The 12,717-nt window shown below is 55.6% G+C and overlaps 1 protein-coding gene across 1 annotated transcript in view; it reads left to right on the forward strand.

The window, feature by feature from the left end:
* The window catches only part of FBN3 (fibrillin 3), a 115,460-nt gene extending 111,608 nt beyond the window's left edge, over window positions 1-3,852 (forward strand). The window contains exons 62-64 of the mRNA XM_044419027.1: window positions 530-761; window positions 2,391-2,559; window positions 3,478-3,852. Coding sequence (XP_044274962.1) covers window positions 530-761; window positions 2,391-2,559; window positions 3,478-3,852 — 776 coding nt within the window. The remainder of the gene's footprint in view (window positions 1-529; window positions 762-2,390; window positions 2,560-3,477) is intronic.
* The last annotated feature ends 8,865 nt before the right edge of the window (window positions 3,853-12,717 follow it).

Genomic DNA, 12,717 nt, shown 5'->3' on the forward strand with positions numbered 1-12,717 from the left:
GCCCTTTGGTACTGTCCATGGGGTTTTCATGGCAAGGATACTGGAGTGGGTTGCCATTTCCTTCTCCAGTGGAGCACATTTTGTCAGAGCTCTCTGCTATGACCTGTCCGTCTTGGGTGGCCCTGCACGGCATAGCTCATAGCTTCATTGAGCTACACAAGCCCCTTCGCCATGACAAGGCAGTGATCCATGAAGGGGACCTGTGGCTTAGGGAACTGTATTTTCTTCTTAAAAGTAGCCATTAAAAATAGCATACCACATATAATGCTGAGGACATAAGAAGGGAAGGCAGCAGGTGCCCTTGCATTGTGCTTGTGAGTCTCTGGCTGTCCACTGTCGGAAGCAAGGCACAGGGCCTTCTTCACATTTTCCATTGAGTCAGCATGTAAAGTTCGGCCCTCACTGTTGCAGTGTTGGGGTGGCTTTGGATCCATCCAAGGACCACAGATCTGGGCACGCACAAACCTTTGGGTCTGGGCTAACCAGTCCCCATGCCAGCACCCACACGCGTGCTTTCCTCCGGCCACAGATGAGAACGAATGCTCCAGCCCCTCAGCTTGTGGCTCCGCCTCTTGCTACAACACCCTGGGAAGCTTCAAGTGCCTCTGCCCCTCGGGCTTCGACTTCGACCAGGCCTTCGGGGGGTGCCAAGACGTGAATGAGTGCGCGGCGGGAGGAAGCCCTTGCAGCTACGGCTGCTCCAACACGGAGGGGGGCTACTTGTGTGGGTGTCCAAGCGGTTACTTCCGGGCAGGCCAAGGGTAAGTGGATCAAATGCCCTGCAACCCCTCTCTCCTCGAGAACGTGCAGACAGCCCCACAAACGGACTCCGTGCTTTGCTCCCCACACCTCTGTACTCCCGACCCATCCTCATTTCTCCCTTCACCCCCACTCCTGTTCAAGACTGAAGCCCACCTCCTCTTTTCCCCACTAGGCATCACCCCTGCCAGAATTCCAGAGTTTGGACAAAGATGCAAGCATTTAAAGTGTTTTACTTTTAGATTAAAAAATGTGTTTCTCTCATTACTTTCCACAGGGACCTATCTTGTAGGACAGGGAGGCAGATGCCAGTTATTGGGATCTTCTTTCTTCAACAATTTACTTAGAAACCTGACACCTGCCAGTTAGAGCCTGCATGCAGAATTAAAGAGTGCGGCAGCTCTGGGGAACTGGAACGGAACGGAGCTCATGGTCCTTCCCATTCCTCATTCCCCTGCCAGCTTTTCTCATTTCAGCAGGATAGTTGGGGGTGGTGTGGAATCCTGGCTGAGCCCCTGGGAGTCCAAAATCTGCTCCCGCCTGCTGCTGATTGTTCAGACCTTCCTTCTGCCCAGCTCAGATAATACCAAAGCGGCGCCCATTGCAAATCGCTTGGGGAGCTCCCGGTTGATTCACAGAATCATAGAACTGAAAGGAACCACTCCAAGGCTGGGGAACCTCCGGCCCAGCCCAGCCCAGCACGGACCGCTCCCCAGATGGAGAGGCACTCCCTTTTCCTGGCCACATACCCTCTCCCATTTGGTGTCTTGCCCATGTTTGGCTTGTGGGGTTCCCATTCTGACAGCTTGCCAGGGATCTGTGTGTAGACCTCTTGCGAGCAGTAAGTTTCCGCCGCAATGGGCTGGGATTGTTGGTGTTTGAGCGCGAGTGTTTGCATTGTCCTCACCCACCACTGGAGTCCGACCACGGAGTGCTCCTCCGAAATGGAAGTGGGTGCACAGGGTCAGAGAGGAGTAATCGTTCCCTCATGCTCTTCACTAGTCAGACCTGGGAACCAAGATTTAAGAAAGGTGCAGAAACATTAGGGTCCAGCGGAGGGCAACAAAAATGATCCAGGGTTTGGAAACTGCCCTGTGAGGAGAGACAGCGAGAACTGGGCATGTTCAGCCTTGAGAAGAGAAGGCTGAGGGGGGACATGGTATCCCTCTCTAAGTCACAAAAAGAGGAAGGTCAAGATCTCTCCTTGCTGATGCCAGAGTGAAGGACACAGAATAATCAGTTCAAGTTGCGACAACCCAGATTAAGGCTGGACATCAGAAAAAGCTTCCTCACGGTCAGAGCAATACAACAGTGGAACCAGCTGCCTGGAGAGGTGGGGGGCTCTCCCACACTGGAGTTATTCAGAAAGAAGCTGGGCAGCAACCTGAACAGGAGGGTGTAACATAGTGTCCTGCAACAGCAGGGGGGTGGACTTGATGGCCTTCCTGGCCCCTCCCAACCATACAATTCGCGGATTCTGTGGTAAGGGCCCCACAATCCAGCCAGATCCAGCTGCTCCCTCCCCGGCAAACAGCCAGCCCTGTTTTCCACACACACCCCGTCGCATCCTTGCCATTATGCAAGGACCTCTTTCTCCATCATCCACTGCTTACACTGTCTTTGATCCACAGCCACTGCATCTCCAGCTTAGGGTTCGGCAAGGAGGCCTACCTGCCTGCTCCACCGGACGAAGAGGAGGAGAACCTGCTTTCACCTGAGGCCTGTTACGAGTGCAAGATCAACGGGTACCCTGAGGGAGGGCGACACCGACGCAGCATCAATGGCACCCGCATGCTCCAGGTGCAGTGGGGGGAGACGGGGCCTTTGTCCCACAGAGAGATGCCCTTTGGATTCTTCCCAGTATGGGGAGGCCTCAATCCTGCGCCCCTGTTCCTGAAGCAGGAGCAAGCCAAAAGGGGCTCTCCAGGTTGCCTGCTGCTGTGCTTGGATTGCTGAGCTCTGTGTGCGTGTGGGTTAGGCCCAGCTTTCTGGCCGCACAGGCCCCTTGGCAACTTTCTCAGTGAGGGGATGCGCACGGTTGTACCCAAACCCTTTTTGATGCAGTGTTTATCCCCTGTGCAAATCTGTAAGGTCCCACACCAAAAACACACCTTGATAGATTCCATCCCTTCGCCTGGCCGCTGCTGTATTGCAAAAGTAGCAGAAGGTCAAGCACAATGGTCAGAATTTGTTCAAGAAACTGAGAAAGAAACCCCCCACCCCAAATGTGGTGTATGGGGAATGTGGGAAACCATACCCCATATAAATCCTGGCCAAGACTTGTGTTAGGAGGCCAGGATGGATTTAAGGAGGGGTCATGAATTTGGGACAGATGTAGATCGTGAGATATTTTACTAGGAGCTGCTAGGATTGGCCCTGCAAGATGCAGGTGCAAAATGTAAACTTCACTGGATGGCTCCCACTGAGTTCTACTCTGAGAAGAGGGAGGGAGGGATCTCCCCACAGATACAAGAGGAGGCAAAAGGGGGTTAGGAGATGCAGGGGGCAGAAACGCTACCTGACTGCCAGTCCTAGGGGCTATAGACTGCCTCCAGTTTCAGATGCAGTAACTGGGGAGTTGGAACACAGGCAGGCCTTTGCATTGCTGTGCACCCTAGAAAACTCAGTGCTGATCAGTGACAACTGTGATTTGCCCCTTGTTTCGCCTCGTCTTACCCTGACCTCTGTCCTCTCCTCTCCCTCCCTCCCTCGGTGCAGAAGCTAGGCGTCAGCTTGGCTAGCATAGATGTGGACACCCCCTTGGTGGTGGTTCTGAACACTTCCGACCTGCTGCCCAAGGAGCACATCCTGGAGCTGCTGCCCGCTGTGGCGACCCTGGAGAAGCGCATCCGCTATGTGATCTCCCAGGGGAACCAGCAGGGCTACTTCAGCATCCACCAGAAGGAGGGGCTGAGCTTCTTGCACTTGGCTGGCAAGCGGGCCGCCCCCGGCACTTACCTCCTGGAGATCGTCAGCGTGCCCCTGTACCGCAAGTGGGAACTGCACAAGCTGGAGGCCCTGAAGGATCTCAACTACCTTTCCGGAGAGCTCGGCCAGGCGCTCAAGATGAGGTTGCAGCTCCACCTCTTCTAACCCCGTGCCTAGGGACACCAAGGAGAACGAGGCCCGGGCAGCACACTGCCCCACTCCACCCCTGCCCCCAGAAAAGCCACACCTCCTCCTGCCAGCATCACCTGCCTGCCCCTTGGGGTTCTGCCCTGGGGAAGGCTTCAGAGCCGGGCCCGAGCCAACGCTGTCCTCCGCCCCTCCTGCCTTCTCATGTGCCCTGACCTCTGCCATGGTGAGAGACTCCGGGCGTGGCCAAGGATGACAGCAGGAAGGCAAACACCCCCCCACCCCAAAAGCCACCTCTTTCGGCCAAGAACCTCCCCTTGCCAAGGGCTTTCGTAGGTCAGAGCCTCCCACATCGTCATCCCTGCTGGCTCTTCTCTTTGCCCCTCACCCAAAGTGGTGGGCACCTCAGTTTCTCGCCAGGCACCCAGCCTTGTTTACTTTGCGCTTCCAGGCTGGTGAGTGGGCGGAGAGCCGAAAGAGGCCGGCTGTGCCGCACGCTCGGCTTGCCCAGTCTCCTCCAAAGTGCACTAGAATTAACTGAGTGGCACCAGTGAAGTTCTGAGCAAAACTTCCCTGGCACCTTCTCTAGGAATCACCTGGTTGGGTGGGAACAAGCTGAGGCAGGCCAAGCATCACGGTGGCCTGTCTTCCTTTCTCCCAGGCAGTGCCTTACGTCTTCTAGACCGCAGTGAACCCAAGGAGCTCCTCTTCCTCCAGCGCTTTTAGGTACTTCCTTAGTGTATTTCCACACCATCCCTTGCAGTATTTTGCAGAGTGCACTACAGTTTCTTGAACAGCAGTGACTTGCATCGGCATGCCTGCTTCAAAGGGAGGAGTGGCAAGTAGTAAAGTGGGTGGAAACTGCCCTAGTGTGGTAGAAAACTCCTTGAAAGTGTTTCCCCTGCAAATGAAAGCCGCTTCAACACCTGCTCTGGACAGAAAGTTTGTGCCTCTGTTCCTGCCGGCTTTGTTCAGCACCTGGTGACCTTGGTGCTAAACAGTAAACTTTGGTCGCCACCAATGTGAGGAGGAGGAGCTGTGCCAGTTCTGTTGGATTTGCGCCCACTTGGTTGAGGCGCCCGCTGCTTCAGGCCCCACCGGAGGGTGCCCTTTCCACGGCTCCATGCCAGTGTATTTCCCTGGGCCCCAAGTTGCTGGCACTTCCCAGAATGCCATGCTGCCAACTTCAGCCACCATCCATGGCACGTTCCCCCAGATAATGACAGAAGGAGAACCAGGGCCTTCAGGGAAATGAGTGGACACACTCGGCCATTTCAGGGGGAGCCCAAGGGGCACCGCCTTTCGTGCAGCTATTTAAAATGCGGGGTCTGCCTTCTACAAGGATCCTGCTCCCACAGCAAAACAGTTGGGGCTTCCTTAGGGCAGGAAACGAAGGGTGCAAAGGAGAGGGAGAGGGCAAGCGCTCAAGCACAAACCCCACGCCTTGCAAGCCTTCCTCACCCTTCTTTACATCTTGCCCCACTTGGGCTGTTGGACAGGGAGGCATTTTAGGGAGAAAGGAAAAACAGCATTGCTTGGCTCAAAGAGAAATTACCAGGGTAATATGGAAACAAGGACTTTTTACCCCAAGACTTAAAATTAGGACTGGCTTGTTTCCCCAGCCAAAATCCAAAATAGGGAACAGTCCCAGCTTTCGAGGCCGAGGACTTGCTCTGCTTTAGGAGCCGAGCACCACGCTTGCTTCTGTTCTGCCGCAGGGACTTCTCCCCTTGGCCCCCATTTTGTTCTGCTTCGTCCATGAAGCTTTTCGAGGCTGTGATCCCAAGACCAGGAAGCAAACCCCACAGGGCACTGTGGGGCTCACTTCTGCGTAAACACCGGGGGGGGGGGGGCACTTTGTCACATGAGAGGGGTTCAGAGGCTGATGTTGATAGCCTTGCCAGCCTTCCTTCCATGAATCTGCTTCAGTGGCCCAATCCTGGCTTTTCAAATGGCTTGGAAACAAGGCTTCCCTAGCCCCTCGCTTGCTCCTCCTCTCTGTGGCATGCTGGTCTAACATCCATTGCCTAACCAGGATCTGAAACCATTATTTGATCCTAGTTTAGCAAATGGACTGCAAGCTGGAGTTCCTCATTTTGTGCACTCTGGGGATGCTGGGTTTAACAAACGGAGATCCAAGCGGATGATGGAAAGGGGATGGGAAGGTACGTATTTTTTCTGTCTATAAGGTGCCCCCATGTATAGGACGTCCCCCACTTTTCTTCCCAATCTCTGAGCGAGCAAGCTGCTGCCTCGCCATGCAGCTGCATCGCCACCTCCCCGCGCGCGCGCCTGCGATCATGCCCATCTCCCCACCCCGAGCGTGCCTGCACCCACCTTTCTACTGGCCCCCTGTTGAAAAAGTTTGAGGACCCCTGGGCTACACGCTCCCCACAGCATCCACAGAAGTCAGTTACATAAAGGCTCACGATTGCAGGAAACCTGCTAGCTTGTCTCTGCAATCGGAAGTTTCGCTCGAGGCTAGTTTGCAGAGATCGGCAGCTTCACAACCGTGATTCTCTTCTTGGCCCCCTGTGTATAAGACACCCCTCCATTTTTAGGTAAATATTTTTAAGGAAAAGTATTGTCTTATACATGGAAAAATACGGTACATGGCAGATATGGCAAGTTTCATCACCTGTGAACAAAGCTGTGTCTGAGCACGGTGAGCACGTCTTGCCCAAACGAGGCCCTTGCCGTGTGCTGTGCCCCGGGATCCCACTTGGCTCCCTTTCCTTGGCCCACCTGGTGTCCCCCAACCACCAGCCATGGTGGGGCTGCCCAGCCCTTTCGCAGCTTCCTCCCCTCCCCCTTGAAACTCCTTGCCTAAAGCTCCTGCATGTGGCCCATTCGGATGCCCATAAGCCCCGAACCCGTGGGAACCCGGGCATCCCATGCAGAGGGGGAGGGCTGGCATGGTCACTTGCAGCTATCTTGCTGGGGCACTTCAGATTGAGAGGGAGGGACAGAGGCAGTGGAGGGCCCAGGGTGCATGCTGCCCTGGCCTCTGTGGCCTGCTCCTCTCCCTCCCCACCAGAACAACCCCTTGACCCCCTCCAGCTCCCAGGGCACCATGGTTTCCAGCCTCAGCACTGGGAACCCAGCTGTGACCGTGAAACCAACATCCAGGGGCTGCTGCTTCACTTCCTTGCACTGGGATGCGCTGGTCTCTTGCTTTCATTTTATTTTGCTTTGTCCCTGCCCACCCAGCATGGAGCCTGAGGGCTTCTGCAAGGGGGAGTTCAGCCTCCTACAAGCCCTGCAGTGCCCCTGGCAGCAACCCCATAAAGTGGGTGTGTGGGATTGCCTCTGTGGGGGAGTGAGCTGAGGCTGCGTCTGGGGGCGTTGCTGCCAAGGCTGGAGTCCCCTTGGGCTCAGCCCCTCTGGCCTGGGGCAAGGGGCCCTCCTGGATGGCTTTCAGGGTGCCTTGAAGCTCAGTGAACCAAAGCACCCACTTGTTGCTGCCATGGCTGCTCAAGCTCACTGTGTACACACACAAAAGCTGTGCAACGCACTCAAGAATTTTGCCTCGTTTCCTTTTGTGTGAGTCCCTAGGTTCCCCCCCCCCCCCACACACACCCCTGTACAAAGAGGATGATTTTGAATGGAGTTCTGGAGCAACATGTCCTCAGCCTGACCTGGATCCGTCCCATTCCCTCCCCCAGGGAAAAAACCTGGGCACTTGGCTTCCTGGATGCATTAAAACTTGAATCCTCTGGGCCTCCCCCCCCCCCCCCGCCCACCTCCCCAACAGGATAGGGCTTGTGCCAAGCAGGAGCCAAAGACCTCGTGGTAAACTTGCAATGCTGGGTTTATTGTGCTGTAGTTGTTTTGGGTTTTGCCAAATGGTGTTTCCCATATATTAATAATAATATTAAGGATGATGATAAAGGTAATACTCAATTAGCCATGGGGTGAGTGTGTGTGTGCACGTGTTATTTTTCTGTGTGCGGGGGATGCTGGGAGGTGTGGTCCTCGGCTCCTCCGTGCCAAGCCCGCAGCGCTCCTTTCCAGGTGCTGGCAGCCTCTTTCTGGGCCACACACGGCACTGAGACCAGGATCCGGCCCTCAGGCAGCTTCCAGTTCCGACTTTTGTACCACGAGCAACAGCAGCAATAAAGTTATTTTGGGTTAGATCTGCTGTGTCTGCCTCTTCTTTCCCCCAGAGAAGTAGATCACGGACTGGATCTGCTGCCCCAGGTGATGCCCCCCCCCCCACAGCTCCGAGGATCCCACTTTTTCCAGTAAGGGGAGGGTTGCCTCTGGATTTTCCAGCCTGGAGTGCAAGCCTTAATTTATACTGTTAAATTATATTGTTTTATATGATGTTATTTATTTATGTTTGTGAGCCACCCCGAGGCTTTGGCAAATGGGGCGGCATAGAAGTTCCCTAAATAAATAAGCCTGCTCTGAGCTAGGCCTAGCGGTGATGCTGGGGACAATGGGAACTGTAGGCCAAAACAACTGCAGGACACTTAAGGGGTTAAGGGCCCTGACATATTTCCCACCGAGGATAATTAGTAAGAGCAGGCAGTCATGTAGCACTGGAGCAAAGCGCCCTCTTTCCGGGTGCAGTCGGGCCCTGCACCCCCTTCCCAGCGTGGGCGAAGACACTGCTCAGCCCCTTACCCTGATGAACATCCTGTAGCAGCAGAGTTCAGCCCACGGCTGGGGAAGGGGTTCCCGCTCAGAAGAGCCACCCTTTGGCTGGGGCCAAAGAGAGTCCCCCTTTTCAGCAGCTTGGTTATGCCAGTGGCCCTCTGCCCATTCTCCACTTCCAGCTCTCCTGAATCTCCTCACTCCCCCCAGGCCCCCTTCCCAGTTCATCCAGCCTTCTGTTCACTGCCGCAAAGGAGAGGTGTGCAAAAGTGCCTTCCTGCCCATGTTCCCCAGCAACGGGCACATACGAACACTGGAGGTAGCCAAGAGGACTAGGAGCTTGGATAGCCTCCACTGATTTGCCCGGCCCCCTTCAGTCTCATCCAAACTGTTGGCCATCTTGACATCTTCTGCAAGGGAAAGGGGGCTTCCTCTCCTCCCACTGCTTCTGCCCCCCCCCTTCGCCCTCTGCCCAGTGGCAACCTGCTTCTGACAGGTTCCTGGAGGAAATTCCTGCCTGCACTGGAACTTGGACACCAACATCTTCACAGCAGAGGTGGGTGAGATGCCCACAGTATGGCTGGTGCAGCTCCAGCTCGTTCAGCTCGAGGATGTTTGACAAGGTGCTTGGACAGGTTTGTGAAACCGCAGCCGTGCTGGATCCATGCCCCTCTTGGCTGGCAAAAGTCAGTGCTGGCTGGGCCAGGGAGACGCTTTGTGCCTCTTTTTGAGGAGGCATTTGCAAGATGGACCAAATAATTCTAGGCCAGCAGCAAATGCCACTTTGATGGCCAAGGTCCTGGAGCTAGTGGAGCCACCCAGCTCCAGGAAGCCTCGCACAAGACCCATTTCATTCAGGGTCCAGGCCGATGATAGCCATGGAACAGTCTTGCTCACCCTGTGGGGTGGCCTTTACTGGGGAGAGGGCGGCATGTGCCCCCGTTCCTCCTGGAAGCTCAGCCACTTCTGACAGCCTCGCCTGCGCTCTCCCTCTGGGGCGCCTGTCCAAGCCACACATGGGAGGTGCTGCGTTGTGGTGGTTCCACTCGTGCCTGGACGGCCCGCTCCGGAGGGCCTGCTTGGGGTACGTGGCTTGGCCACGCGGATTCTCCCGCAGGGCGTTCCTCAGGGGGTCAGGGTGGCCCTCACACTATTTCGCACTATTTGAGACTGCTGAGCCCGGGAGCTTTGGCGTCCGTTGGCTTCAGCATGCGGATGACAAGCAGCTGCTTCCCCTTTTCATCTCCAGCAGGTGAAGCCGCGGATGGGCCAAGCCAGTGCCCGGCTGGGACAGTGGATCAGAGGAGGACTAATCACCCGAAGCTCAACTCAGGGCTGAAATGCTGTTCCGTGAGTGGGGGGAATCCTTTGACTAGGAGGTGTGTGCTCCAGTCCTGGATGAAGTTGCACCCCCCCCCCCCCAAAGGAGTGGGTACGTAGCAGGGGGTGTTCCTGGAGCCATCGTTGTCACTTTCTCAAAAGCACTTTCGTCCAGAAATCGTTCCATACAAGAGCAGATCTGTGCTCAAGGACAGCCTTCCCTCATTGTAGATGCAAAATGCTGTGCACACAACCCAGAGAAAGATGTTTGGGCCCCAGAGCCAAGTCCCCAGACACGAAGTCAGCTGTGAGTGATCCAGGTTCAAGTTCCCAGCTCACTGGGCTAGTCAGACTCTCAGCCAGGGTTGGTGCAGGGTTGGTGTGGAGACAAGAGGAGGAGGATGCAAGCCACTGTGAGTTCTTCAAAAAAAGGTGGGGGGGATACAACTCAAATAAGCAGCTGTGCACATCCAAGGAAGCGCTCCATGCATGCAATATAGGGAACATTTTGAACAGTTAAACACGATCAACAGGAGCCGACACAGCACAGGTGTAGCAACAAAAGGCAGCTTTTATTTGGTGGTGGAAGTTTCTGGCCTCCCTCTTACAAACAAGACTGGAAAAGGGGGCACTGCCTCCCCCATTTCCTGCAGCATGTGGGCTGCCTCAGCACACCCTCAAAACTGGGCCTTTCTCCCACTACCGAGGCTTCCTGGCCACCCAAGGGGGGTGCCTTGCTCAGGACCAAAGCCACCCAACACAACTGGCCTCTGGCCAGCAGTGATTCTTCTTCATCTTCTGTAACCTTCCCTGAGCTTTGGGGTGACCCTTGTGGGGCAAAAGTCCTTCCCCTGCCTGGGGACCAACAGGCAGAGGCTTCCACGCTGGGTCAATCACACTGGCAAACACAAAGAACACCACAGGGTGCGGAGCGACGCGCTGGAGTCAACTCTGAAGCAAGCTGGAAAGACGAGTTAGCGGCAAGCAGCTGCCGCCCTGCTGTGGAGCCAGAAAGCAAGAGAAAGGGTGCCCGAAAACTACCAGGGGGCAGCTGGCAGCTTCCCAGTGGGCTGGCACACCCACTGCACGTGTTCCTCCAAGCTTCTAGTGCTATCTGTGGTGTTGAACCGTCCCCTGCCACCACCGGAAGCTCCTTGGATGCGCAGGCCCAAAGTGTGCTCCCCAGCCCCCACTGGCTGCAGGAAAGCCAGCATGGGGGTCCAAAAAGCCAGCATGGCCCCGGAAGCACCCTGGGGCTCAAGAAAGGTGGGCAGGGGGGAGCAGGAAAGCCACATGGGTACTCTGCTAAAGGAGAAGAGCTACGACAGGATTTATTATTATTAGATTGAGGATGATACTTTTGCAGGAAACTGCTTTGCACAGGTGGCACTTCCTGGGCAGAACTGCCTGCTCCAAGGGGACCTCCTCTTTTCTCGAGGGGCTGCTTGTTCCCTCTGAAGCCAAGCCAGAAGGCCGGGGGAGGTCAAGTGGGGGGGCTGCCCCACCCCTCCTGTGACTTCCTGTGCCTCTTTCAATAGGCTCTGCACCTTTCTGCAGGAAGCAAAGGGGACCTGGCTGGCTGCGGCGCAAAAGGGCTGTCCCCTCTCCCGCAGGGCCGTATGTCCTGGCTGAGGAGGGCCTCCACTTCCCCAGGCTCCCCTGCAAGAACTGGGCTTGGGGTGCCTGGTCCTCCCAGTGCCGGATCGGGTCCCGGGCTGCAGGCAGCATTCCTCCAGTGGTGGCCAGCACTGTTGTCCTAGGTTCCAGGTGGGGTCTTTTCTTAGCCCTTCCAGACAATCCCCAGAACCAAAGCGAAGGACCTTCGGAATGCAAGTGTCCGTAATTCCCGGCCTCTTGGCTTCAAACCATCAGAATGGCTTTAAAAACAGGAGTGCTCAAAGCCGCATTTCCGCCAAATAGGAAGCCCTGGAGCTGCCCACCCCTCACTCGGCCATTACCCCCCTTCCCACTGCTGCTCTGCCTTGCTGCAGGAGGCCACCCTGCAAAACAACAAACAAAACAAATCACGAAGACCCCCACCGAATGAAGGCCCACCAAGGAACCCGCAGGGGCCAAAGGGAGACGGCGTTCAGGACGCAAGACATTCCGCCTTGTTGGGAGAGGAGCTCCTGGGAAGACTTTCCGTCCTGAACAACATGGCTGGGCAGAGGCCAATGGCTCATCTGCTGGGGATGCTGGAACTGGGTTTCCTGCCTGACCTGGGCACTGGAATACAAGACCTTCTGAGGTTTTCTCCAGCTCAAGGATTTTACCATTTTTCCTGTATTTTTTTAAAATCAAAGTGTCACTTAGAAACAAACAGAACGGCACCGGCAATTTCCCCAGAAGTCGGTTAGCAGTGAGCAATCTGTGGCAGCCCAGATGTGTTGGCCTGCAAGTTGTGAGCCGCCCCGAGGCTTCGGCGAATGGGGTGGCATAGAAATCAATCAATCAATCAATAAAGTCCCATCAGCCCTGGCCCACACAGCTAGCAGGGTGAGACAAGCACCCAGCCTTCTCTTACAGGCTCAGGTGGCAACAAAGGTTCAAGAAGGGGAAATGTTAAGGGCACCGGGAAAAGCCCCAAATCTAAGGAGTAACAGGGAAACAGAGCACAACTGGAGACAACAATCCTTCTCCTAATGGGGAGGGAGCTGTGTGGGTGGGCCAGAAGCCCACTGTCTCAGCCAAGAACACCCTATACAACGCTAATACCTAGGTCTGCATAAGGTGGGGGAAGCCTCTTTCAGCCAAAAGTGGGGATGGGGGAGGGTTCCAGTACCGAAGGCAGAAAGGGCAGGCCAGAGAGACATCCTAGGAGAGGATGTGGCTTTTCCTGGCTTGGTTCCCCTTGTGATGCAAACAGCCACTTCCAAGGATGGGCCAGGGGGTGGATTCAGGATGCTGCTCCCCATCCCCTGGGGTTGTACAGAATTCCATGGGCATTCACACAAACCCAAGTAT

The sequence above is a fragment of the Varanus komodoensis genome, unplaced genomic scaffold (assembly GCF_004798865.1).
Source record: "Varanus komodoensis strain SLA01 unplaced genomic scaffold, ASM479886v1 scaffold99, whole genome shotgun sequence".
Lineage (NCBI taxonomy): Eukaryota > Metazoa > Chordata > Lepidosauria > Squamata > Varanidae > Varanus > Varanus komodoensis.